This window comes from Aulostomus chinensis, chromosome 15 (genome assembly GCF_037954235.1).
Source record: "Aulostomus chinensis isolate RoL2024-O1b breed Wild chromosome 15, RoL_Achi_v1.0, whole genome shotgun sequence".
NCBI classification, from domain to species: domain Eukaryota; kingdom Metazoa; phylum Chordata; class Actinopteri; order Syngnathiformes; family Aulostomidae; genus Aulostomus; species Aulostomus chinensis.
Genome location: NC_141334.1, coordinates 19,497,075 through 19,524,200, shown reverse-complemented (window position 1 = coordinate 19,524,200; position 27,126 = coordinate 19,497,075). Strand labels below are relative to the sequence as shown.

At 43.2% G+C, this 27,126-nt stretch overlaps 3 protein-coding genes across 6 annotated transcripts in view; 1 reads left to right on the top strand and 2 right to left on the bottom strand.

Annotated features, from left to right (window-relative positions):
- fam222ba (family with sequence similarity 222 member Ba) overlaps positions 1-9,106 on the top strand; it is a 30,088-nt gene extending 20,982 nt beyond the window's left edge. For all 3 annotated transcript variants that reach the window (XM_086226594.1, XM_086226593.1, XM_086226595.1), the window contains exons 2-3: positions 394-521; positions 5,450-9,106. In XM_086226594.1, the coding sequence (XP_086082720.1) occupies positions 440-521; positions 5,450-7,167 (1,800 nt within the window). In that variant the 5' untranslated portion in view covers positions 394-439 and the 3' untranslated portion in view covers positions 7,168-9,106. The remainder of the gene's footprint in view (positions 1-393; positions 522-5,449) is intronic.
- On the bottom strand, positions 7,790-20,801 carry trpv1 (transient receptor potential cation channel, subfamily V, member 1). Of its 2 annotated transcripts, none has more exons than XM_086226592.1 (16): positions 19,922-20,801; positions 17,105-17,338; positions 16,790-16,947; positions 16,508-16,660; positions 15,605-15,742; positions 14,457-14,755; positions 14,224-14,379; positions 13,581-13,736; positions 13,419-13,514; positions 13,212-13,282; positions 12,092-12,257; positions 11,406-11,472; positions 10,906-11,234; positions 10,707-10,828; positions 10,087-10,199; positions 7,790-9,993 (listed from the first exon to the last, which is right to left on the bottom strand). In XM_086226592.1, the coding sequence occupies exons 2-16, from the start codon at positions 17,314-17,316 to the stop codon at positions 9,899-9,901; spliced, it is 2,331 nt and encodes a 776-aa protein (XP_086082718.1). In that variant the 5' UTR covers positions 17,317-17,338; positions 19,922-20,801; the 3' UTR covers positions 7,790-9,898. The 2 variants fall into 2 exon arrangements, with proteins under 2 accessions (XP_086082718.1, XP_086082717.1); XM_086226591.1 differs by having other exon boundaries at positions 7,791-9,993; positions 14,203-14,379.
- A 133-nt stretch (positions 20,802-20,934) lies between these two features.
- Positions 20,935-26,946, bottom strand: shpk (sedoheptulokinase). Its single transcript, XM_086226596.1, has 7 exons — positions 26,752-26,946; positions 26,524-26,665; positions 24,507-24,681; positions 24,274-24,426; positions 23,911-24,086; positions 23,399-23,599; positions 20,935-23,216 (listed from the first exon to the last, which is right to left on the bottom strand). The coding sequence occupies exons 1-7, from the start codon at positions 26,926-26,928 to the stop codon at positions 22,822-22,824; spliced, it is 1,419 nt and encodes a 472-aa protein (XP_086082722.1). The 5' UTR covers positions 26,929-26,946; the 3' UTR covers positions 20,935-22,821.
- Positions 26,947-27,126: the final 180 nt, after the last annotated feature.

Here is a 27,126-nt window from a genome sequence, read left to right as displayed (position 1 = left end):
TCAAGTGTGCTCTTTGCAAGTGTACAGGAGCCATTAATTTCCTCTGCTGTGCTCTGGCAGAGGTGGTAAAGTGTACGCGGTAAAGTGCAGGTAGCAGGGTCCGCCATGCAGCACGAAGAGAAGGGGGAGGGACTGAGTCAATTTAAAGCTGCCAGCCCCTCCGGCCCATTTTACTTGAGCTGTTTGATGTTTAATTGAAGTTGTTATTGGCATCAAATGTCACCTCACCTGATGCTCCAGGTGTGAATCAGTTTCTAATTGAAAGGTAACTACGACTTCCTCTGCTGTATGCCTCTGGGGATCGGCTACAGAATTCTATTAGTCTGGACCTAGCCGCTGTATCACCGTGTTCCGCGACTGACACTCACACTCTCTTTCTCTCTCTCTCTACAGTGTGAGGAGAAGTGTGTGTCCCATGTTGCATTAGTGTCTGTGTGAAATGCTGGCCTGTCTGCCAGGGCCAGGTGACCTCCCCCTCCAGCTTCTCCCCCACACGCAGATGAACACTGGACTTCAGAAATGTAAGTACCTAGCTACACACACACACACACGCGATTATCTATTAGAGTAAACATCTTTTAATGATTGTTATGCTTCATTCCAATGATACCTGCACCTAGTAAGGCTTGCTTGCACTCCATTTTCTTTGTCCCTAATCATAATGGAACTACAATACCTAGAGCAAGCGCTTCAGATGTACCTGAAAAAAATCAGTTGGTCAGTGTTATTTACCCGAGTCCCCTTTTTTTTTCCGTGCCTTTTTTTTTTTTGAATGGAAACGCAGCCCCAGCCTGACCCATTTCTGCTGTAGTTTTTTTTTTTTTTTTTTGTGAAAAATGCTCCTGCTCATCAAGACTGTAATTTCAGAATCACAGTAATCAGCCAGCCCCCAGGAGATCAGCAAGCATGAGGGAGTCTGCTAAGTGCCAGCGTCTGTTGCCTCACTCCAGCAGGCGAGTGACATGGTGCAGCCATCAGCAAGACTGTGTCTCTGCTCTTCCTTTATGTGACACTCTGAGACGCATCCGAGCACGAGTTCAATTTGTTTTCCTGCCCAACACCGTAATCCATTTTGGTGATGGAGCGTGCTTCACGCCACACGGCCGGTCCTAGAAGTATAATTTCAATCTATTTTTCTCTGCTCATCATTCTCTCATAATGCATTTCCTTTTCATCTGCTCGTCTTCATAGTGTCATTAACAGACAGTGTTACATCAAAAGCCGTAGAGCTCATTTAGACCAAATCATTTTATCAAAGTGTGAACCAAAAAGATGTCTTAGGTTACCTCCCTTGCACTCCATGTATATCACATTTTTTTGTGCAGTTGTTGAGGAATTAGTGGCCTGCGGCATTAGACTTCAGCTCTGCCGTCAAGGCTGTCCACGCATGCCTCAGGACCCCTCATCTCTCCAGAGCCCCATCGTTTACCCCGCATGGAAGATCATTTGACAGCTTAACTCCGTGAGACTTGTGCTTGACTGCTTTTAGGTGAAACTCATAGACTACTTGTCACTTGAAATCTTTATTCACTATACTGATGTGTTGGTACAGAAAAGGGGCTCAGATGTAGAGTTTACATAAATGTCTCCAATTTGTGTTCGCATTCACTTATTCTTGAACACCATCCCCTCCAGCTAATGCTGAGTCCTGAACCACTAAACTTGTCTTTGACACTTTCTTCTCTCCCTATTTTGCCCAAGAGCTCCAGATCACCAGGCGTGCCATGCACTGCCGTCTCTCCTTCAGGGGAGTCTGTGTGTCAAGGCGTCATTTAAAAGTTACAAGCTTGCAGGTTGCTGTCAGAGGCAAGGCCAGAGCAGCTGCTCTATTTATCATCAGGGAGTGACTGTTAAAAGATGATGGCTGTGAAATGTAAGGGCTGTCGCAGGAGTATATCAGGTACACAAAAAAGACAATGGGTCACAAAGAAAACTGCTCATCCTCCAGGCAGGAGGACTAAAACACCAGGAAATGGCCCCCACTTCTTACCTTCCAAGCAAACAGTGAGTACAGCCGGGCCACTCAGCTGATTCTCACATCTCATTTCCCAATGAGATCAAAAGCAACCACCTTTTTTTCATCCTGTACCCCTTATGATATTTTTCATTATTCAGAGGTCTTACTGTCACACCTTCATGACATACCCTTTTGGGCTGGAAATGTAAGAAGGTAGCTCCATGTAGGAAAGCGACTTCACATGTCTATTTGACACCAAAGCTTCAGACTCAATTTCCTGCTTGTGTGTAAAATTTGCAATTTACAGCAGCATGAGCCTACGCCCCCTGCTGCTTAAACCTTGTTCAATAAAAACAGTAGTTTGAATTAAAGAAACCCTAATTAGTGCCTGCTGACTGTGCACTTGTGTTCCAGCCTGCTAGCTAGCTGTGGGGTAATTAACACATGGCCAGACTGGCCCCTCTCCCCTCTTCCCTCACTGGGAACGTGCTTAGCTGGAGATCTGAGAGATGATGTGCTTGTAGCCACCAGCAGCCGCCTGCAAATTTCACTCATATCCTCATTAACCCTCCCTTGATACTTTAAGCTCTTTTACTAATCCAGGTTTGAGGTTAAGGTTGAAATGCTAATAAGCTACACTTGCTTACTAGGACACACAGTCAACAGCCGCCAGAACTTTTAGACAGATGTAAACAGCGAGAGGTCGATTTTATCCGCTGTTTGGGGAAACTAAAAACAGCTTGTCACAGCTTTAGTTCCTTTTGGATTTCTTTTTTCTCTCAAAATGCCTGCTTAAGCTTTGTTAACAATGTATAATCCCTTTTCCAATTTAATGGATTGGTCAGTTTCCAGACATTGACATTGCTTTCTTTGTCATTTGCCTAAATCTAACAACTTAAGTATAAAACTCATTACACAAGTGCAGGTGGGGAAAACAACACAACACAGAATTACATGCTCTCTGCAGTGTGCTTCTCAATCAATAATATCAGGTTAAAAAAGCCTTGTGTAATTGCTGCACGATGAGAAACTAAGTTTTTCTTACGTCTGTTGAAACTCTTTGAACATAATGGTCGTAATCACTCGTGCGTACTTGTATTAATTACGCCCCCCTCACCCTTTCATGTTTGCTCATTAAACTCCCACGTATCCCCATGAAGCATGGCTCCTCCCTTTTGACGTTTGTAGGCTTAAACATTCGTTCATGCTCCCTACAACCCTGCTTTCAACCAGGTTATTTTGCCATGACATAACATTTTATAGATTTTAACAGTTGATGGTAACCTGCTCCCTTCCACTTGCAAGCCTTCAACCTTCTCAGCTTGTATCTTGAATATGGACAAGCAGATCAAATTTTAGTTTTGTTAATCCTGTGAAAATTGTGGGATGAAATCATTTTTAATGGTGTAGTTGGATTTCCTGTCACTATATGAAACAAAATTTGTGACATTAATAATCTGTTTCGAACATGGGATGTTCCTCCTCAGCAGTACTTGTGTATAAGCCTTCGTTTGTCCGAGGTCGCTTTTCCCCACATTCATTCAGTGACAGACATTAGGCCTCGGTGATGGCGGGTGTCGAGCTCCAGCTCCTTGGCCCAGACCCCTGCATTAATGAGGCTGCCATCAGCAGACTGAGCACTTAGTCACAGCCGCCCCCTGTGTGCCGCCCTATGCAGGCCCTGCACATCGCTGCCCATTGTTTCCTGTTCACAAATAAAGCAGGAATTAATTAGCCAGTTGGCACAGTTGGTCGGTGCAGCCATGTCAGTGCTCAGAGTTCAGCTCTTTGCCTCATCCCTCAAGCCTAATCAGCCCGCTGTGAGACTGAGCATAACGGCCAAGGCCGCATGAAACAGCAGCCTGCTGCCAGCAATTCAGACGTTTCAAATTACTGCTCTCAACAGAGAGAATTTGTCCGTATGCTGCAATCACAGCAGCTATTTTACCTGAGACTAAAAATAACAAAAGTTTGAATTGAATGTAACTTTGTAATCTGAGACTACATTTTACAGATCAGCTCCACTTTGTCCGTCAGTATGAAAGCTCAGGCTGACACGACCTGACATTTAAAAGTAGGAGCCCAAGTTGAGGAGCACGTCATTCTCTAAAAAGATTATCCCTAACTGTTATGTTGTTTGTGAATGAGGCAGACATGAGCACAAGCACAAGTTCAAATAAAACTTCACACCCCTCTGCATACAGGACACTGACACATTAGCAAACATGTATATGACCTTGTTTCACATTTTAAACACGCTCATAAAGGAAACACACCTTCACTTTCACACATGCCCCAACATGCAGTCATGTTCACACCATCACTTCAGCATTGTTAAATTTAGCCACAGTGCTTAGCAGGTGTAACAAATGTCTGTGAGCTGAAGCCTGGGAGGTGTTCCTGCAGATCAGAGACGCTGCTGCTGCTGTGTCTGATTACTTGTCTGCTGTCATGGAGCTCTGCTCTCTGCGTCGATCTTTTTCTTTGCTTCTCCCAAAGCAGCCACAGGGGACCATCACTGCCTCACTCAATCTTTTTACCTGTGCCAAGGAGGTTATGTTTTCACTGGCGTCTGCTAGTTTTTTTTGTTTGTTTAGTTGTTTTTCTGTCTGGTAGCAGGATTATGTGTAAAACTAGCAGGCCAATTTTCATGAAATGTGGTGGAGGGTTGGAGCATGGGCTAAGAAGGAACTGATTAAATGTATTGTATGCCTGTCACAGTGACCTTGTCTTTTGACCATTCACCAGCAGAATGTTTGCAGAACATCCTTTAGTCCTAATGGATGTTTGTACAGAAGTTTAAGAACTTTCTTAAACTAAAAGATCTGACATTTATGTGAGCTGGCAGTAACCTTGACCACCAAAATGTTTTCTTTTCATCCTTGAGTCCCAGAGAATATTTGAAAGAAATTCCCTCAAGGTGTCACAGAATATCACATTAAAAATAAGGCATATGTACAGAGAAGCTGAAGCTTTCACTGGCGTGGAGGCATAAAAAGTGGTCATAGTGAGTGCAGCCCCCTGCTCTCCTCAGGTTCATGCACATTGTTTGCCTGGATGGAGCATCAGTCTAGTATTAAACACAGGTAAGGCGCTACCTGCTGGGCATAGCTACTTATTGCACCTCCAATAGTGCCAGAGGGGCAGCTGCAGGGTCATCAGCTGGAAGCCACCCTTCATTGATGTTTTGCTCCATCCTTTTTCTGTATGCTACGTCAGTCAAGGCAACTAAGGACGCCATTACACTTGAGATTTTAAAATAGGAATGTTGCAGTGGTAATTATTCCTTTTTAAAATGTCTTTTTGTGATGAAATTCATGTTGGTTTTGGAAAAAAAACAGTGAGGTAGTGAATGTGAGAGCACAGTCCATGTCAGGCTCCACTCAGCTTCTCAGAGCAGACTTGATGTACTTTTACCTGGATTAAGTGGTCTTTCTCACGGTGCCTCTCTCCCGTCTCTGCTCTCTTCTTTTCACCTCTGTCCTATCTCAGGGGACACCACACAAAGGATGAGATCTGCTCCGTTCCCAACCCCTGCAGAATTGGATGCCTATGCTAAGAAGGTTGCCAACAACCCCCTAACCATTAAGATATTCCCCAACAGTGTCAAAGTCCCCCAGCGAAACCACGTGCGCCGCACAGTCAACGGGCTGGACACATCTGGCCAGCGCTACAGCCCTTACCCTTCCGCTCAGGCCAGTGCCAAGACGGGCCTCCTTGCCATCGTCAAGGTGCCCACAGTCAAAGGCATTCTGAAAGATTTTGCTGGCAGCCGGGCTCGCTTGCACCCTGAAATCATCATGAACCCTCTCACTGGACCTTACCAAGTGGCTTCGACCAGCACTTTAAACCACCACCACCACCCAACTCTGCCAAACCTTCCCCTTCCCCAGCAGAGCTTACCCCTTCAACCACAAGACCCACCTCAGACTCTACAGTTGCCTCTCCCTCAACAAGGTCACACCCAGACCCTCAGGCACACTCACCCAATGGCCCAGCACCCTCAGGGCCCACCTAGACTCCAGACTCTCTCTCAGCACCCAGTTCTTGGCCACCCACAGGGACCCCCTACTGTCATACTTCAGCAGCAGCACCTTCAACAGCAGGTGCCACCTGGCCTGCAAGGGAGCAGAAAGCTGCCAGATGGCGACGCACCGCCTAATGTTACCGTCTCTACCTCAACCATTCCACTCCCCATGGCCACTGGGCTGCACCAGGGCCACCAGGCTGACCTGAATACCATCGTGAATCAGATCAACCAGTTCTGCCAAGCTCGGGCTCAAGCTGCAGGAGCCACCTCCATGTGTGAGGGCCAGATCGCCAACCCCAGTCCCATCAGTCGTAACCTGCTGATCAGCGCCTGCTCCAGGGTGTCCATGCACAACAACTCTGCCACACCTGGGTTCCCCCCACCCAACTGCATCATTGCCCCTCAAGAGAAAGCAACAGCCCCAGTGGGAGCTCACCCTTCCCACAGCGTAGCTGTTATGAACCACTTGCCTTCCAACCACACTGATCTCAAGCAGCAGCACCACCACCACCTTCAGCAGCACCTGCATTCACAACAGAATCCACATCAACAACAACTCCAACATGGTACACAACAGCAGAAGATGCGCTCTTGGAATCAGCATCAGTTGGCCCATGTCCCCCATATTCAGAACGAAGGGACCCACCTCTGCAAGCAGCCTTCCAGGGACCCTGCCTTCCATTTTAAGGGTATGGGCTACCCTGCAGATGTGTGTGTGGGTCAGCCTTATACACTGAAACCTCCCATAGAGAGACCCACCCCTTCTCCCCCTGTCAACAACAACAGCATGCCCGGCCCCATGGCCCACTACACCAACGGTCAATACTTCCAGTCCCACATTTGGAGCAACAGCATCCTACCAACACCTAACAGTGATAGCTCCGGGTCTCAGGACGTAGCCATGCCATTCCACGGTGCAGGCCCAGGGGCGTGCACTACGCTAGACTGTGGGCCCCCTGGGGCTCCCCATTATAGGCTAGCAACAAGCTCCTCCACCTCCTCTGCCCAGACTAATCTGATGCAAACAGCAGATTACTTGGGTGGGGACTTCCAGACGCCCTATTTCCGCGATCAGAATCTAGGGTTAATGGGCAAGATACACAGGCCTCCTCTGAGCAGGGTAGGTCCGGAGGTCGGGGATGGCAGAACCACTCTCATTCAGCACCCAGGGTACAGATAAGCTATGGCCTTGTCTACACAAGTTATCAAACCCCTTTGTTTAGTCTTAAGAAATGAATCAAATGAATAAAACAAAAATGAGAACTTAAGCAAACCGCTAATCTTAAAGAGGGTAAATGAATATATTTAAAGAACAGTAGTTTTTGGGTTCTTTTTAATCAATCTTGCAAGTGATCAATTGCTATTTTGTTGTGTTAATAAGTGCTTTTAACTGGCACTTAAGGGAACTGTTTCACATGTGTGCACACACATCTGTACTGTCTGCGTCATTCCCTGCTACATTCATGATCATACTTGTCTTTCTATGTGCCTGGATCTCAACAGATCCTGTGTTATTTCTACTGCAGACCTGTCTGTAAGCTTTTCTTATGCATGTAAGGAAGAAGTTAAACAGATCACTGAAAATCTGCAACGTCTATCATCTGATGTTTTTGGCAGGGCCATGTCAGGAACATTTGGCTCTGCCGAACTCACAGCAACTTCAATATTAAACACAATCATAAACTTTTCCTCTCAAGGGCAGAAGAGAGATTAATGATCTTGGTTTAGTGTGTGGTCTGCACATGTACACAGAGGTTTTATTGTTTTTAAATGTATTTATTTGTATAATAGGACTATTCATGCTTGATTCCTCTTTGTTACATAAGGACACGTGTAATCAGGTTGTTTGTACATAGTAAGAATCCAGCAGGAGGCACATATGTTGCTTTGTCCCGCTTCAAATGCTGCAATGAATTCAGGTGTTTAATAATTTGTCGCCGTTGCCAGGAAGGTTTGGCAGCAGGCTTGTGAAAGGTTTAGAACAGAAAAGATAAAACTCTCATACCTTAAAACAGCCAAAGTCAAGTTAGCAAGGACACACAATTATGAAGATGTGCCATTTTATCTTTTTTTTTTTTCCATCTACAGATCATCTTTTTTGGAACCATGTCAAATGTATTACTTGAATGTTGAGATTATTTGTGTTGAAGGGTATGTTTTAGTCACAAGGACAAAACTCTGGATTTGAATAAATAGTAGCATTACTAATGTGGTGTAGAGTCAAACTAAAAGCCTAACCACAGTTTTGCTCCATACAGCAGTAACCTGAGTGAATTATATGTAGTTGCTACTGATTCTGGTGTGAAATCTGCTTGAATAGACCAAATTGATCACTTGCAAGATCACACAGAGGTAAACAAAACTGACTTTTAAGTTTAAAGTGAAACAGCAGATGCATTGTTTATTTTATTGTACACTGGCTTACCTACTAGACTACTGTAACTTTCAAGTTTAATGATTGTGTGTGTGTGTTACCTACGTTTGTGGGTAGCGTTCAGTGTGTTTGTGTGTGTGTGTGTGTGTGTGTGTGTGTGTGTGTGTGTGTGTGTGAGTGTGAGAGAGTGTGTGTATAAACACAATGGCGCCCATGTTTTGTTCACCTAACTCCCTAATAGCCCCAAAAAGCCTTAAGTGTTTGGTCCTTGGACTTTCCTTGAGCATGGTTTTAATGAAAACCCCAAATAATAAGGAGAAAGAAGATGAAAGGATACACAGAAACAGCAATTTTTGGTTTCTTAGTTTGTTTGTTATTTTTTCTGGTCTTCTTATTTTAATGACATTTTATTGAATAGACTGAGCAATTCCTTAAAAATACTTTATGGAAAGCAAGAAAAGGAGTAATATTTTGTAATTATATATTTTAGCAATGTGTAGTTAAGGAGCTGTAACAATTTTTTTTTCCGTTTCAAAGCTTCAGTTTGCAGTTGTGACTATTTATAATACTTGATTTGCTTGTTATTTAAAATTTTATTTTCTTCATTGTTTCTTGTACTATTGCTGTGAAATGGAAGAAGGTCCATAAGCCTTTCTTTTGTCATTCTGTACGACAGATAAGAGGCAAGAGCGTGAGAGTTGTGTTACTCTTTTGTAATATTGTAATAATAAAATAAAATTCTAATTTATGCTTTGAAATGCGTCTAAAGCGCTGTTTGGAGGATCTGTAGTTCTCATTTACTGACAACAAGTGTCCTACAGAAGAAACAAGTTAAATCCTGTCTGACAGTTTGGGTTTCTTACTCTTGACACATTTGTTTTGCATCATCAACCTTAAGTGTCCGAAGGCTCATCCACACCACATCCAATTTGTAACTGCTGCGGCTAATACTGAAAGTTTTGTTGCTCCACTTTCTGTGCTCTCATGCCACTTATCCAGGCCTGCCTCTGACAAATAGAAACAGGAAGTAGAGTCGACAAAGCAAGCTGTGAAATCCACGGGACTCTCTGGCTGCGGTAGATTAAGCTTGTCTGGCTGTGATGAAAATGGGACTTGTAGAAAGGGCACGCAGCAAGAGGGCAGGGATCAGCACCTTCATGATCAGGAGTACTTCATGAAAGCTTTTTTTTTTTTTTCAGCAATGCCAGAGGTGCTGTCAGGTTATGATCTTTGTGCAGAGGATGTGTTTTAGCTCAAGTGGCTGCTTTTCACTGCCTTTATTTCCCTGTTACAATGTCAGCATTGATAATGTCTGCTTTTTACTCTCTCATGTCAGAAAAATGAACAAATATCTACAGTCTTACTCAGCAGTATTCATGGCAATTAAATAGTGCCTCAAAGACTTTAAAAAAAAATCTATATTTCAGTTAGAATGGAAGTTGGCACATCAGCAGTTCAATCCCCAGTTCTTGCTGAAACTGAATCAGGTGTGAATACGTCCGCCCAGGTCAGCTGTGTAATGCGTGAGGGTCTTTGTTTAAACTGGCGTGGTGCTCAGAGAGATCATCTCTGTGGACTCGTGCGTCCGCCTCTGCCGACTGCTGTCCGTGAACAAGCCTCTCCAGCTCCTCCCTGTGGACAGAGAAGGAATTAAGAAGCTCTCCTGTCAGTGATGCTTAAAAGGCATTTTCTACTCTTTTGTGTCTGCATGCATTTTTTGAGCACCTCTGTTTGTTCTGATTGGTGTGTTGTCTGACACCGGCAATGGGATCCTACCGGGGTCCTCATTGATTTTGCTCAGGTTGATGTTCCATTTGTTCCAGTTGACTTCCTCCACTCTGAGACCACAAGAGGACACATGCTTCAATTAGAGACTGCTGGATGACTGTCCCTCTGCCCTCAGAGGGAGTGCATCAGCTAACCCTGCTCACCATGCTGCCATTTCGTTTTTAATTTATAATCATCAGTCTTTACATCTGAGTAATACTTATCTAATATTTAGTGACAAATGGTTCTATCTAATCAGTAAAAGACAACCCAAACCCATCAGTCTTTCATTTGTTGACACAGATGCACACGAAGAGACTTCCGGCAAATCCAGAAACTTAACAAATTACTGATGTGGCCAGTGGATTATTCCTCCAGTCCATATTTCCTGGGTTGCATTCATCTCTTCTTATTGAATCCTTGTTCTGCCTATATTTGTCTAAAATGAAATTTATAGGTATGTCCACATAGATACACAAAATATTACAAAAAATATATAGTGAAATGATCACCATCGCTGCACATGGTTAGAATGAGGTCTTATCTGTGTCAGTTACTGTTTCAATCAGTATCTGAACCTGAAACAGTAGCGCTGGTCTCCTCCAGAGGCACTGCCCAGGTTTTTCTCCACCCCACAGCGAAGCTTCCTCCTCAGACACAGAGGCAACCTTTTCTCCATGTCCAGGATAGTGATTGCTCTCTAAAACACAACCATGGAAATCACATCAAACCAGAGCTGACTTCACCAGACACACACACACACACACCCGCCCTCACCTGCAGCTTCCAGATGCTGGAGCTTTCCATGGTGATCGTCTCCACAGTGCGGTTCATGAGGGCGATGAGCATGTTGAGCAGCAGGATGTAGGTGAGGATGATGTACCCAATAAGGAGGACATAGAAAACCTCCTTGTACTGGTAGCCCTCCGTGAACTCCATGTCACCCATGCCAATAGTGAACTTGAAGAGCTGGAGCGTGGTGTAGGAGATGTTCCTGAAGGTGGGCTTTACACAGTCCTCAGCAGGGGCAGACCCATAGAGGCGGGTCCTCCCCACAGGTACAGTGTGGTTCCTCACAGGAGGCTCGATGAGCAGGCTGACCACGGCTGTGATTGCGACAAGCATTCATTTAGGAGTTAATGACATGCTGGATAGGACTTATTTTTCAAAATAAAGTTTCACTGATATCTGATGATGTATTTTCAAGTCAGAAAACATTTTGTGGCATTTGCAGCTGATGTTTTTAATCAAACATTTCATTTTCAGAGGAGAAATACCTGCTGAAAATCCGAAGAGGAAGACAACATAGACAAAGAGAAAGCGCAGGATATCACCTAGGATCATCTGCAAAGAAGAAGAGGGACACAAGTAGAGACTCAGGAGTCAGAGGAGTTTAGGAGTGTTGCTCTCAGAGACCTCATCTGGGCCCCCCTTCAAATTATGTCATGATGTTTTACATACTCTGGCACCCTTCACCAGTAAACCAGTAAATACTTTGTCAATGATAACACACATTTAACATCCAAGAAAAATCAGAATGACATAATAAAATGGCTGAATGTTCTGACAGAGAACATCAGATAGCGTCTGTTTACAGTTCCATCGTGTGTGTTAGTTCATGTACTTCACCTAAGATTAGGAGTCAATATTAGCTCATGAAGCTAATGTTTGCTGCATGCACGATTGCAGTCTCAAAGACGAATTGATTTCACTCATGCATTTACAATACTTGAATGGAACAAATTCTCACACAAGAGGTTGAATAGCGAACAGTGTATTCCATTTTTGTCCTTAAAAAAAATGTGTCATATAAGCTTATGTTTACCAGCAATTCATGAAAAGATTAATTATTAGAAACTAAAATATCAATTAGGGAAAAATTTTAATTTATTACTTGCTATTTGGTCTAAAGGTCTAATCTTAAAGTCTCCAGATTGCCTTGATAACCTTTGCGGTGCTGTACCTTCTGTATCATTATGCTGTAGATGCCCATATGTCTGTCACCCCTGGAGTAGTAGAGCAGGTTCACCCAGCTAAGAGCCAGACACAGGACCAGGAAGCCCAGGTACTCCTCCTGCCCACACAGGTACAGCCCAGCTGACACCAGGAAGAGGATGGCCTGTCCAAAACTAGATAGAGCAGAGAGCAATTGTAAGCATATAAGGCTGCACTGGAATTTCACAATGAATGTATTGTTTTCCCTTTGAAATATCTCAATCTCTGACCATGAGTGTATAAAATAACTGACAGGCTATGAAGATGATTCCTTCAATCAAACCAAACACTCCAAGATACACAAACCTGATATTCAGCTTTTTTTTTTAAGCAAGTGAATATTGGAACTGATGGATCCACATAATATCAGAAGCTGTTGGGCTTCAAATGTCTAGAGTAATCAAGAATCTTCCTGATAGTGATGAGAATCTCCCCAAACGAGACACTACATCAAAGCTATTGTCCTCTGTCTGCAGACAGGATGTTTCTCCTTGTCAGAGCTTGCTCTCGGTTATGTCAGTTGATCATATTAACGACATCTATGATTTTTGTGTTGTTTTCTGCGGAAAGTCTGACAGCTCATTTAAGGAAATGTTGACACACAAAGCTGCATTATTTCTTCGATTAAAATAATTTTACCTCAAATCAAAGTTTTTTATGAGACAACTAAGATCCTAATTAACTAACTAACTGCAGGAAGATTCACTTGAGAGTGTTAACCAGCGTTTTTGGACAGTTTAGTTCATTGTAGTTGGTTGCCATAGGGCACAATTAGCTTCAAGCTAAATAAACATGGCAGGCTCTTTCTGCATTCTAAAATCTCAAACAAGTAATAAGGGGGGGGGGGTGTATGTGAGAATGCTTAATGGGGAAATATCACTCGAAGAAAACCTGTGACGTTTTGACCACTGGAGGCACGATGGAGCAATGTTTCACCTTTTTTTTAAAGTGCAGTGATGTCCTTAGACAGGTCGAGATGATAAGAACTACTAGCAGGTGATGCTAACATGGAATTAAACATTGGACCGCTGAACATTTTCAAACAGAAAAGCACTCAACACAGTCTGGGTACAATCATCTCTACTTACAAAAGAATCTCATAATATCCGTCAATCAGCAGCGTCTGAAGCTTCGGACGTTTTCTCCTCATTTCTGTTATCTAGAGAGTTAGACGTTGTTGTTGTTGTTGTTGTTGTTGTTGTTGTTGTTGTTGTTGTTTTCATCATTCATATGATTGAAACAAGGTGGTAGAAACTGCTTGTTGAAAGGCCACAGGGAGCAGCCACATACTGTACCCCGATGATGAAGAAGAAGAGGTTAGCCAGCAATGTCAAAAGCTGGCCTGAAACGTACAGGTAGCCCATGGTGTTGTACTCCAGCTCAAACGGTGGCTACGGGGAAGAAAAGAACATCAGCAACATTTCTGGTTCACTAAAGTAACCAATCACAAACCTCACCTTTCCATCCTTCTTATTGTAGGCTACCGCAGTGAAGACGATCAGGTACAGTAAGTACACCACGAAGTTGAAACAAAACATTCGACTTGCGAACCTCTTCCACTTCTCCTCCAAAAGTCGGTTGAGTGGCTCCGTCTGGAGCATCTGGTGGCGGTTCTGAGAGAAGAGAGAATGTGTTTTACTTCAGAAGAAGTAGAAATGGGTCACTGGATCGGTTCTGTTGGAAGAGAGTTCAGATTCAGCTGTGATCATACACGGATCCACATACAGATCCAAATCCTCTTCTATAACTTTCACTGCACCATGAACCAACGTAACAAGAGACACATCACCACTCCACACACACACACACACACCTCAAATAAACTGCTTCGGAATATAATTCAATTTCATAATTTGTGATTTTTTTGCTCTTTTAGTAAGAAATACTCCATGTTCACTCCAGCCTCATGGTATAACATAAAACACAACACCAACAACTACATTAACATTATTTAAAAAAAAAACAGTTCTGGCAGCAGAATCAGTTTTATTAGTATGTAGAATCAGATTAGAACAAAAAAGCACCAGAATTGACTACATGTGGTTTGGTAAATCTCTACACCAGTCTGCTGGGACTCACAAGAACGTCATTGCCGTACACCAGTATCTCCAGGACAGAGTTGTCCTCACACGAGTCCACAGAGGCCAGGTCAAACAAGGAACAGTGGATGGGCCCATAAATCCACTCTGTGAATTTTCGGGATAGGTGTTTGATGTCACTCTCCTGGAACTCCCGTTTGAGGATGTGCGAGAAAATCTGCAAACAGAAGGAAAACAAAAGTCTGTGAAGGTTTGCTCTCATTCACTGTCACTCATCAACATGTCGTACTTTACCCCACTCTTGCCAGTCTTGGCAGCCATTTTGAGAGGAGTCAGACCGTTGCGGTTCTCAGTGTCCTCCAGATTCGTTTTAGGATTCAGTTGGGCCACCTTCCTGAGGATGCGGTCGTATATTCTGGTGATAAAGTCGGTGTTCTCAGGGGTGTTGTCAGCCACCACCACCAGTGCGTGCAGCACTGTGTTTCCATGTGAGTCTGCCAGCTTTGCATTTGCTCGTTGGTACTCGTTGTCCATCAGGAAGTCCACCACATCAGGCTGGTTGGTGCATGCAGCCAAAGACAGAGGCAACTCACCTGGAGACAAAATAAACAGCGACATTATGATGGCATTTGTTGTCAGATTAACCTCCTGTCTATCAAACATGACCTGAGACTGACAAATTTTTACTTGATGAAAAGAACATTTACATATATGAATTGATAGTAGGCAGCACGGTGGTGCAGTGTTCAGCACTGTCGCTGACTGGTGACCTGTCCACAGTGAACCCCGCCTCTTGCCCGAAGGCTGCTGGGATAGCCCCTTTGCAACCCTCAACAGGATGAGAGGTAGAAAATGGATGGAACAGATAGTATCCACCATCAGCAAAGCACCAAATGAGGGAATAGCGTTAACAAGAAATGTGCTCATCCGTCCAGCAGACCTGAAAGTCTTTGCCAAGCTTCATGATGGTTATTATGTTTCCCTAAATTGTGTATAAGTACCCGCACGGTAATAAATGTGGATTTGGGACCTTGAGAGGACGCATATGCAATTCAATGCAGCAGATGTCGACATATGTTAAAAATGGTGAAATACACCACACTACCATACACCTATTTTGCAGGGTCACTGAGAAGTTAGCTTCATATTTGCCATCATAGCTGGCATGCCCTCTCTACAACCATGTGGTAGTCATAATAGTAAAGGGTCATTTAGCGACGCTATCCTTTGTTTTTGTCTTGAATAACTCATAACAATAAGTCATATAAATTTGACTGAAAATTAATGAAATAAAATGCGTAGGTGTAGGTCCCAGAATTTGCTGCGACACCCCTTTCACAATGTAAAGAAATGATGCATCAGCAAAGATGCTCTCACATACTGGGTAACGTTAGCAGACACATCCAGAGGAGGGCGCTCCTGATGCAGCAGCATCCACTCACCAAAGTAGAAGTTGGGTCCATCTTGTGGCTGGAAGAATCCCCCACAGGCCTTCGCATGGACGTCAGCTCCTTTACTGATCAGGAGCTTGACGTAGGCGAGACTCCTCCTCTCAATGGCTATGTGGAGAGCTGTCTGACCTGCCAGAGTCACATCGGAGAGTAAGTCAAGTGTCAACTCAAGGGGGGCCCAAAAGACCCCTCTCGCCTCTTGTGCAATACTTCACCTGAAACATGCATTTCGCCTTTCAAGAACTTAAAAATTGGAAACTTGAGCTCACAAAGATGCATCATTTCTTTTTATCGCTAGAATCAAGAAAGTACCAGCTACGTAGCTTTCCTGACATAAAAAACAAACAAACTTCCCTTCTTTCTGATGCTGAAAGGGGTTTAGTCATAATGCATACTAATTTAAGGTGTTTAATATGTAGCTGGGGGGCGGCATGGCTCTGAGGTAGTGTGGCCGTCTAGCAACCGAAGGGTCGCATCCTCACTTCCCCCCGTGAGCATGTGGAAGTATCCTTGTGCAAGATACTGAGCCCCTAGCTGCTCCTGATGGCCCTGTGATTGACTGGCAACCTGTCTGTTCCCCACCTCTTGCCCAGTGTCAGCTGGGTTAGGCTCCAGCCCCCCGCGACCCTTCATGGATAGGCTGTGTAAAAAATGGATGAATGGATGGAATATCCAGCTAGCCCCCCTCCCCCTCCCTCTCCTGAGTGGTTATAGGTTAGGTGATCAGAAAAGGACAGAAAAATTACGGAATTAAAATCATTGCAGAGACGCAAGTGAGTTTATGGTAATGTATTTGAAGAAAGATATTGAAGTGGAGGGTTCTTTGTGCTAAGAGTTGGGGGGGGGGGGGGTCAAACAGGAGAGGATTATGTCAAGTTTAAGCTCAATTAATACCCTTGTAGTAGTTGCTGGTGTAGGCTGCGTTCACAAACTCCTTAATGTCACCCATCTTCTCTGAGATCTGTATTAATAATTCTGCTGTCTCATTCTTGCCATCTCTGAGGTGCAGCAGGGCCTTCATCAGGGCTGTTTTACCATAGGATCGATCTGTGGATAGAACCACACACACACAGACACACACATACACGTACATGCACACACACACACATTCACATACACACAGTTAACAGTGAGGTTATCAGTGCATTGTTGAATTGTGGGATGGGTCACACTCACACAGAGAGTCTGAGAGTTTCTTCATGTTTTGGTGCAGATACTGGTGCAGGCCGTCCAGCTTGTTGACGTCCCTGCTGGCCACTGCTTCAAACAACTTGTCAATGGTAAACGTCTGGCTGTCTCCCTTGTTCTTGGGCTGCTCCTCACCTCGAATACCCCTGTGAAATATGATTAACAGACACTGAAGGTGTGTGTGTGTGTGTGTGTGTGTGTGTGTGTGTGTGTGTGTGTTTTACATTCATCAGCACTGTGAGGCTTGATAAAAGGCAGCACCCCTGTTCTAATGACACATTATTAGTGCACAGAGAGGCTCACTTGTCAAAGTTGAGGTTAAATCTGATTTGTGGCTTGCTCGCCTCCATTTCCTCCTGATAGTCGGTGTCCATAGGAGCTTTAGGTGCTTCCATGGACAAACCTAAAGCAGAAGCCAGACCACCAGGCTTTTGTGCTGCTTTATTTTGGGATTTCTCCTCCTCTGTTCTGTCGTCTGCCTCCAGAGAGAAGCCGAACATCTCTGACTTCTTCATCTTCTCCTGTTATTCAAGTGGTCTAAATGGAAACAGTGTTAATAAATGGCTTTAGAATACAGATTAGACTGAGAGGTTCACAGGAGGGGAGAAAAGGGATCTGATAACGTAATACATGGACTAGTATTACGATTATAAGAATAAAGACATGTGATGAACAACATTACATGAGCAAAAAATGACACAAACATTGCACAAAATAGGATGAAGGACAATGTCAGAAAAAAACAAAATCAAAAGTGAATTTGCAGTTCAATAAAATATGTTACACTGCTACAAAGTTTGGGGACCAAACTAGCCAAAGACTGGTAAATGTAACAGCCGTTTTAAGTTACAAAATATCATTAATTTTCTTGGATTTTGTTTTAGGTGCTGTCAGAAATCACCGCTCTTTTGATTCAAAAATATATATCAGTCTTTGAGGTCATTTTAAAAAGCCATTCCAACCAAACTGGGACTAAAGGTGCTGATGCAGAGTGAACCACAGCAGCAGAGCTCTCAACAAGCTGAAGTTGCTTCACTGAAGGCAGCTCTATATCTGGAAATGTGCATTGCACAAGAAGAATGGATGAGTATCTGCAGGAAACCTCACCGAACTTCTGCAAACCCAAATTCTTGCTTCCCAGTGTTCCATGTATAAAGAAAGAAAGAGAAGGACCGCAGGACTGTTTGGATGATCTGGTATTATTCTTATTTTCTCATTTAATCTGTCTTTAGTCCATAGATTCAGTGATGATGATGATGATGATGATGATGATGATGTGAAAAATCTGTCGTTGTTAGGATAAAATAAATCTAATCATCTGCAATTGAATGGTAATAAAATGACAGTGATGGATGACAATGTGATTCATGAGTAAATAGGAAGTGAAAGACCATCAGACATCGCAGAAGAAAGACAACTGATCACGTCTGAAAATGTTTTGGCATTGCACAAGATCAACTTTTGTGTGCAGTTGCAGAATCTGGCCAATTAACAAGATTAAAGTTATTCTCTAATCCAGATCTCCACTTTAAATGTGCATTTTCTTTGACACAATGTTGCAAAGGTTCATTTTTCTTCAAGTTTTACTTGAGTTTATCTGTGCAAAACTGATAAAAGAAAAATACCCGTTAGCGTCAAGAAAGTTACTGCATATAAACAAGTGGTTTGAAGCCTGGGAGCGACCCATGGGATCCAGTTAACTGGGACAAGAAAAACTGCCTCAAAATGAGAAGTTCTTTGAGTCATGTGACCAGTTGGTTGTGTTGTGGGTGGAGAACATGTTTATTACGGGGAATCACCTCTGCAGTGGGCCTTTAAGGGCAAAGACATTTTTTCAGACATGTGATGTTTCCCCACCGGTCGCTAACAAAAGAGTTCATTTAGAGGAAGTCCATGACAGCAGAGCGCACCGCAGTCGACCGATAATCCTGTTCTCCACAGAGTAATCTGATCATTTACGGTACAGTTTATATGAAAACCAAAGAAAGGTACAAGACATGATTCCTCTAAAAATAAGATGATCAAAATGGAATCTGACCTAAACATGCATACACGATGAGAAGCTAATATTCGAAGGGTACTTGTTCACAGTTTCAGCCAGAAAAACAGAAAATGGGGAAATGATAACTCAGAGGAAACTGAAGGACTCGTCAGAAAAATAAATTGCAGAGTGAGAAACGGAAGATGAGAAAATCTAAGTGAGCGTGTTTTATTCTTAATGAAATCCTAGATGAAGACATAATCAATAATCAGATCTTCCTATGTTAAACAGGAGCTACGTATTTTAGAGTTTCTGGATAGTCCCACTCAAACCTCTTCATTGTTCAATTACATTTGCTCAAGTGCTTTCTTTCCCTCCGTGTTTCTACATCCTGCTACATTATTCAGGCAGCGGTTGATTGACGACTTACAATCTACATCTGCAAACACTGCTTGTCTTTCAGTAGATTATTCCAGCCACAGACCAGATTATTCATTAAGACTATCAAGGGAGACACGCAATGTCTGTTTTAACAATTTGAGCTATAATTTATTCTCATGAATCTTCCAAACATCATCTTTTTTAAATATTTGCATGGCTGGATATGTTCAGTTCGCCATGATATGTGATAAGAAATCACATTACCTCATTATTACACCCGTGGAAAAAATGGTATGTTTCATGACTGAAGGTCATTTCTGATAATGTCCAAGACCTGAAGCCATGAAATGACTTGAAACTGCTACACTAAACCATCAGATTATTTGACTCACCAGAAAAAAAAGGTTCCAGATTCTTGTCCTCATTCACTGTCTGATCCCAAAATCAAAATAACAGAACGGTAGAGCACGATGCCTGTTGTGCGAGCCTATTGTTCTGCTCCTGAAGATGCCCAACAAGCCAGAGGCACATATGGGAACCTCCCCCAGGGAATATACATACAAATCACAGGACGTCTAAGTGCTTAAAAGGATGCAGTATTGACCGGCGGATACTTTATCAGCAGAAAATACCACAAGATTCCTGCAGGAAAAACGATACACACTCTGACATGAATGCAACTTCTCTGTTATGAGAGGAGCAACCCAGAATGCTCTGAAGGAAAAGAATTGCGGGGATAAATAAGATAAATGACTTACATATCCTTCTCTTGTCTTTGTCAGTGTCTGTGTCTCTTCTGTTCTCATGTATCAATTCTTTTTTTTGAAATCCATCATGTATCTGAAGCGTTTCCTGTGTGTTTCCTCTGAAGTTTCACTTCAGTGGGTGTGTTCGTGTTGGTTGAGCCGCTGTGGTCCTGCAGCTGAGTTGCTGCCTGCCAGAGCGTGGGCTGTAGAATCACACCCATGACTCTTTTCCGTTCTTAAGATGACTTCCCTCTGAAACAACACGGGCACGTGGGCTCTCAGATGCTGACATGGTTCCTCTTGGAGAAGGATAGTAGGAGTTATGTGTGATGCTGAACAGACTGGTGGAGTTCCTCCTTCCCTGTGTTTATCTGAGTTATTAATATCACTTAAACCCCACCCCGGCTTCTCCATTAGAAGCAGAATACGACACTCAAATTACAGTTCAAGATTGAAGAGGAAAATGCGAGTACATCACATTACACACTCTACTGCTGGCCCACGGACAACATATCTAATTATAATTATATCCATTTTCAATAAAGCTTCAGTCTTATGAGGGCGGGGCTGCACTGATAACACTGGCATCATGTGCATTTTCCACACTCGCAGTCCTGCACACACACCACATGACTGCACACACTCATGTTTGTGGGAAATGAATGATGAAGCCGCCAACAGCTTGACTAATCAGGATAGCCCGGGGTAGCAAATCTATACCGCAAAGACACAAAGACCGGCCAAGTTTCTATCTTTCTGTCAATAACTTAACAAACGGCACCTCAGTGAGATAGCGTCATTATAGTATAGATTTCAGAAACATTTTTGCTCAAGATTATTTTATATAACTAAGTATGATAATCTGCCATGGGAGAGAGCAAATAACTTCCAAGCCCCTTCATCTTCCTGAGAAGATACCTGTTAGGTAATTCCATTTTACATGAAGTCAAATTAAGGTTGGGTTGGTTTTTTTTTTTGTTGTTTTTTTTACTAGAAGTAGACAAACACACTTGACAAGTATTTGGGTCTTGCAGTGTTCAAATAACATGTTTGTTTGTTTTTCATCTAAATTCACATTGACTCCAAGAACACGTAAGAGATCATGACAAAACCATCCGAATGAACAAGGAAAATAGTGAAGTTCAGAAAAGATTGAAAATAAAATAACTAAAACCATTAAACAATTCTGAATAGCAGAAATTGACAAAGATGAAGAGGAGGAAGAAGGATGAGTGGTAATCATCTAATTAATTTAGACCATGATAGAAGAGAAAAATGAGCAGGAATAGTGGGGGATGATCCATGGAGGTGGAAGGTGATGCTGCCGAAGCTGGAACATCACTCTTTTTAACCATGATAAGACAGAAGAAATGATCCAAGTATCACAATACAGGAAAAGGGATAATACCCTTATTGTCTTTACTGAACACATAGAAATAATCTTTCTTTATAATAATTCCTTATTTCTCATCCTGCATTCAGTACGTAGACACGATTCACATTTTTTAAGCTTCTTCTGTGGCAATCATTCCAGTTTGGTGATTGTATTGTATTTAAAATAGACTATTCACCAATCAGCCATAACATCATGACCCCTGGCAGGTGAGGTGAACAAGCAGCATGTGAATATCAGAACTGGACCAAGGAACAATGGAACAAGGTGGCCTGGTTTGATGTGTTTGACACCATGTGGATGTCTGGTTTGTGGGCGTGGTTTACTGAGGTTGCCATGGCACCAAGATGCTCCTTCAGTGGCACTGTGGTGCTTTGAGGAATGCTCTGCTGGGAAGGTTTAGGTCCTGCTGCTGGAGGTCCAACCTTGCAACTTACAGGACTCGAAGGATCTGCTGCTAACGTCTTAGTGCCATATACCACACAAGACCTTCAGAGGTCCAGCTGACTCCATGCCTCATTGACTTAAAGCTGTTTTAGCAGCAAAAGGGGGCCTACGCAGTCTTCAGCAGGGGGCCTTGTGGTTGATTGGCATATGTATAGCATCATCTTCTCATAGATATCTCAGCTATCAATTTGATTATTATTATATGTGCCCGACTTGTTTTAATAGGAAGGGTCGTAGATTTGATCCCCACTTCCTGTAGAGGCCATGTCGGGAGAGCTGGAAACACTAAATAACTGTCCAACACACTCACCATATTTGAAGCTCCTTCCATGGAACCAAGAGACAGACAGAAGTACAATGAAAAGACACAGTGAGGAACAGACTATTTGCTGCTGGACTGCTAGCAGGTTGCTAGGTGAACACCCTTCCTTGCCCACAGACCACACAGTTACTCTGGTTTTATTTAAGAGGCAATGCAGCCTTAAATATGGAACTCTTTGTTAGGGATCCTGAAACAAACAACAAAGTGACTTCTACTTTCATCTTTACAAAATAGACGAAGACAAACTTGTTGCACTCGACGGCGTGAGAATATTGGTGTAGAGAATAAAGCAGCAGCACTACACAAGCTTATCTTTTTGTATTTTGCTCTTGCATCGTACACTGTTCTCATCAGTTTAACATAAGTACAGAACAGTAGATTAATTGATGAGTTGCAAAAAGACACAGGTCTCTGTCTCTTTCCCTCTGTTGACTCGTGCCAAAACCTACAATTTACCTCTGATCATTTTCACCGATGACATAAAATCCTACACAGGTATAATGTTGTCAAATTAGAGAGAGCAAGAGATGTTTAGTAGATTGCAAAAACGTGCTCCTTCATGGTGGAATGACATTCTTGAAGATTTTTGACTGACCTCCTGTTTGTAGTTTCCCAGAGCAAAATATCAGCTGACATCAGCCTGATTGTTAAGAACATTCAATGTGGAGGTCAGTGATTTAGAAAACAGATTGTATTAAAATGTGCAAAATCATTGGTTAATCATGTATACAAACAGCAATCCCAATGCGCTCAAAGTCGGTCACAGAGGACCATGGCCACACCAACAGCCGAGTCAGCATTCTGTCCATATACCACCGGCTGTGTAAAAGCCTTCTCCACTTCCTGCCTTAGCACCTGGTTGCGAGCGAGAGCGCTGCCGCTGCCAACGATCCTGCTGATCCCTGCCTGCTGCAGATGCTCAGCGGGCATCATGGAAGTGATGTTGACCAGGAGGCCACAGCACAGTGCCCTGAAGATATGGCCCAGAGAGAGACTGGAGGCTGAGATGTTAGCCACCTGACCCAGGCAGAGAGGGGCGTGTCTCTCCCCAAGGATGGTTGGACTCACCCTCAGGTCACTGCTGTCCTGCTTCAGTGCACAACAGATAAGCTTCTCGTACAAGCACTGATCACTGGGCTCCACCCCTGCAGGAGATGAGTGAGCAGGTGAAATCACATCTCATCTATCACCAATCATCTAAGTTTGACCATTTTAAGATGCTGCAGCAGATTATTACATCATTATCATTACATCATCATATTACATCCAGAACATACCACCAACCCTTAGCTGCATGTGTTGACAATATCTAAACAAAGGTACATACCAAGGTCTTTCATCCAGGCAGTAAGCATCTCTACAAAAGTGGCTACAACGTTCCCTCCATTGAGTGATGCTGCCACCGCCAAGTAAGAGGAGTCGAAGTAAGGGAAGTAGGAGATGGAGGAGGCAGCCTGAGGAGAGTCTGGAGGGCTGAAGTCAGCTGGCATCGCGAAGCTTAGCTGAGCTGAGGTGCTTATGTTAAGAACTAGGATGTGAGGAGAGGGATACACAGGGTTATTTATCATGTAGCAGTGAAAAAGGAAACGCAAATGTTTGATCTGCATGCTGAATTACTTTTTATATTTTTTAAAAATTTCTACATGTCCAATTTAATCACATATCATGATTTTTCACTTTTCAAAACAAAACCTTCAGACAGTAAACTAGGAAGAATTTAGTGAATTAGTAGGACAAATGTCATAGATATAATGTGTTTTGTTCAAGATTCTCTAAAGGGTGATGATGCATTAGGTGTGATTTCAGCCACAGACAGAGATGCTGAACTTCCTGTTTCACCTGCATCTGTCTGCGCGCTCATGCAGGAGTAGACAGAGCACTGGAGGTCACCCAGGGCGGCCCCTACTGGCGTACCAGTAGGGATGCCATGCCAGTCAGCGCATGTGTGTCCCGCCAAGCCCCCAGAAGGCACACACTGAGGAAGCAGGTGCACAGGGAACCCGGCACCCTTCAGACTAGAACATGCACACACAGAGGTGTTAGGTGTAACCTTGGTAACAAGCCACTCTGACACTAAGCTCATGCAGAACTGCACAAAGGCTGGTTGCTGTAAACTAAGGGAGGGCTTATAATATCAGTATCATGCATTTAGTTCTTAAAAACAAACCACTCTGGTAGCTTTAGTACAGAAACGTCACATACATGTCCATATTCCACTGGCTGGTGGATGTATTGAAGAATCCCCAGCTGGCTGCATTCTGAGGGGTCATCACACACTTGTCCAAACCACACAACATGGACACCACATAGTCCTGGATGGTCCCTGCAACCGTGAAGTCCTCAAGGAACTTGGGTCTGCAGCAGAGCCACACAAACATCTTTAGATTAAACAGAAAGACAACTCTAGAGTTCCCAAGCCTTTGAGTGGTGCTGACCTGTGTTTCATGTACCAGAAGATGGTGGCGCAGCCAAACCCTGTGGCAACATTAAGGTGGGAGTCTGGTCGTGGAAGAGATGCAAGGAAACTACTGCTACAGCGTCCATCCTGCCAGGTGATCAGCTGACTGCTGTCTCTGGCTGTAAAGTGGTCCCCGCTGGACCAGTCACAACCTGAAAGGGCAAAAGACAGCGGGAGACCACAATAGACTGTCACCCAAGCGCTCATCCAAGTTAGATATTCTGCAATTACAGTCTTGTTTCCATATCAAACTTTTGAATGAGGATTGTTCAACTATCATTGGACTGCTTGAGATATAAACTTTGATTTTGGGCTGTACAATTCATCAAAATCTAATTTAAATTGCAATATGGCTTATTACAATTATCAATTTGATTACACACCTAAGAGCATTTAGCTTCTGCAATTAACCAGCAGGGGGCAACATAGTTTTAACCTTGTCTAAACGCTTCACTGGTGATAACCTGGAGATCAAGTTATGACAGAGATGAAATGAAGGTCAACTGTCTGTGTCTGTGTGTGTGTGTGTGTGTGTGTGTGTGTGTGTGTGTGTGTGTGCATGCATGCATGTGTGTGTGTTCAACTGAAGAGGCCATTTCAGGATACACAGGCTTTTTTCCAAATCTACAGGTGCCCCACAACTTAATGTGTCTCACAGCTTGGGATCAAGTTAAACATTAACTCTTGTTAAAGTCGAAACTGACATAACAGTCCGTACCAGCATGATTCATTCGATAAAGGAATCACAGTTATGAATTACTTCTTTTTTATCAGTTTATTGTGTCATGGAAAATTCACATAAATTAACTGTAACAGTAAGAGTGAATGGCAACTTTAGCCGACCGTACATGGCTAATTCCCAGTTGTAGACACCCTAAAAATAGATGATATCACAAATGCAACATTTTAAAGAAAAAGAGATGACAGATCAGTGAGGACAAATGAGAACAGTACACTTGCAGCAAAGCACAAGAGCAGGATGGTGTAGTTTATGAGGTCAGAGGGGACTAGCGATTAGAGGAGTGATCACATCAAAATCACACACAAGCATGCGGCATCCATGATGATGTCACATATAACAAATTAGTCATGTCAAACACAGCAGGGGGCCATGTTCTCAGGTGTGTTGTACAGGTGGAGAGTATCTCTTTAGTTTGCTTGTTGTAACAGAGAATGATGAGTGACCAACAGTGCTTTTACTAAATGGGATTGGAAAGTCGTGTGGTTCCTCTGCTGGTCTGACAAGTACTGCCACAGTGGGTTATGAATGAGTCAAGGGGAGGAGCATGATTTTACAGGGCAGGCAGGTATATTTTACTACATCCTCTCACCCTTGGATATCTAAGGTTACAACAAAAACTCATCTGTGATGACGAACAATACAAACCAGCCAGGAACTGAACACACTTTAAGTATGTCACCTGAAATGATATCAACACTTCCTTTGTGTGATTCTTCATGTGACATCATGAAACTTGACAAACAACATCCAGACAAGCTGGTAACTTTGGTTTTGCTTTCTTTGATCAATGTGCAGCTACAGGATTGGGCCAGATGATGTTGATGATGATGATGATGATGATGATGACGATGATGGTGGTGGTGGTGGTGGTGGTGGTGGTGTTTTTTGATGGTATTGAAGAAAACAATCATTGAATGTAATGTTACACATGAGTGATGTGGATTGTAAAGACCAATATAAGAAAGCACACGTGCCATCATTACTGGACCACTAGAGGCTTTAATTTGAAGAGATCCCAACCCCATGTTGCTTGTCTGTCCAAGTTCATATTCTGACCGGAAGCAACAAGCTAGCCATTAAATTGTTCTGGAGATAAATGAGTTTACACAACGACACTCCCCTAATGTCAAGTCAACTAAAATCAGTGACTGAAAATATCAATTTCTTTAAAGCGCAAACCATACAAAGTAGTTGTTTCACCCACAAAAGAACTCGTTTTTATGAAATATCACAATTTCCACAGTTGTCCTACCGCTCTTGACTTTCCAGAATAAAAGCCCATGCATCTGTCCGGACAGTCCGATGCTGCACACATGCTTAAGTTTGTCTCCAGGCAGCTGGGTAATGCACCGGTTCAGACAGTCAATAATCCGACCCGTATCCTGCTCTTTAGCCTGCAGGACGAGAAAAAAATCGCCAGATTACACATAGATCGCGCTCAGTGGTATGTAGTTGAAGTTGTTCGAGTATGTGGACTCACCTTAATCTCGCTATGGTCGCTTAAATCAGACGTAGTTGGTAAAGTTTGACTAGCAACCACAGTTCTGGAGCCCCTTTCGAGTAAAACGGCTTTTATAGAAGTCGTGCCCACATCTACACCTAGAACATATGAGGACATGACGGTTAATGGCTCGATAGCTATGCACTGCAGCATCATGATGAAAAGGCAAAGTCAAAGAGGCCTTCGCTGCAGTCGTAAATTAACGTTTCCTTGTTGATGGTTGTAATTCTTCTCACTGGTTAAAGAAAAGTGGTCTCTGAGTGTCTTCATAGCGCATCCTGTTTAAGACAATTATAAACCACTGTAATTGATTTATACAAAAAAGTGCTCTGGAATTGGGGTTGTGTATTGTAA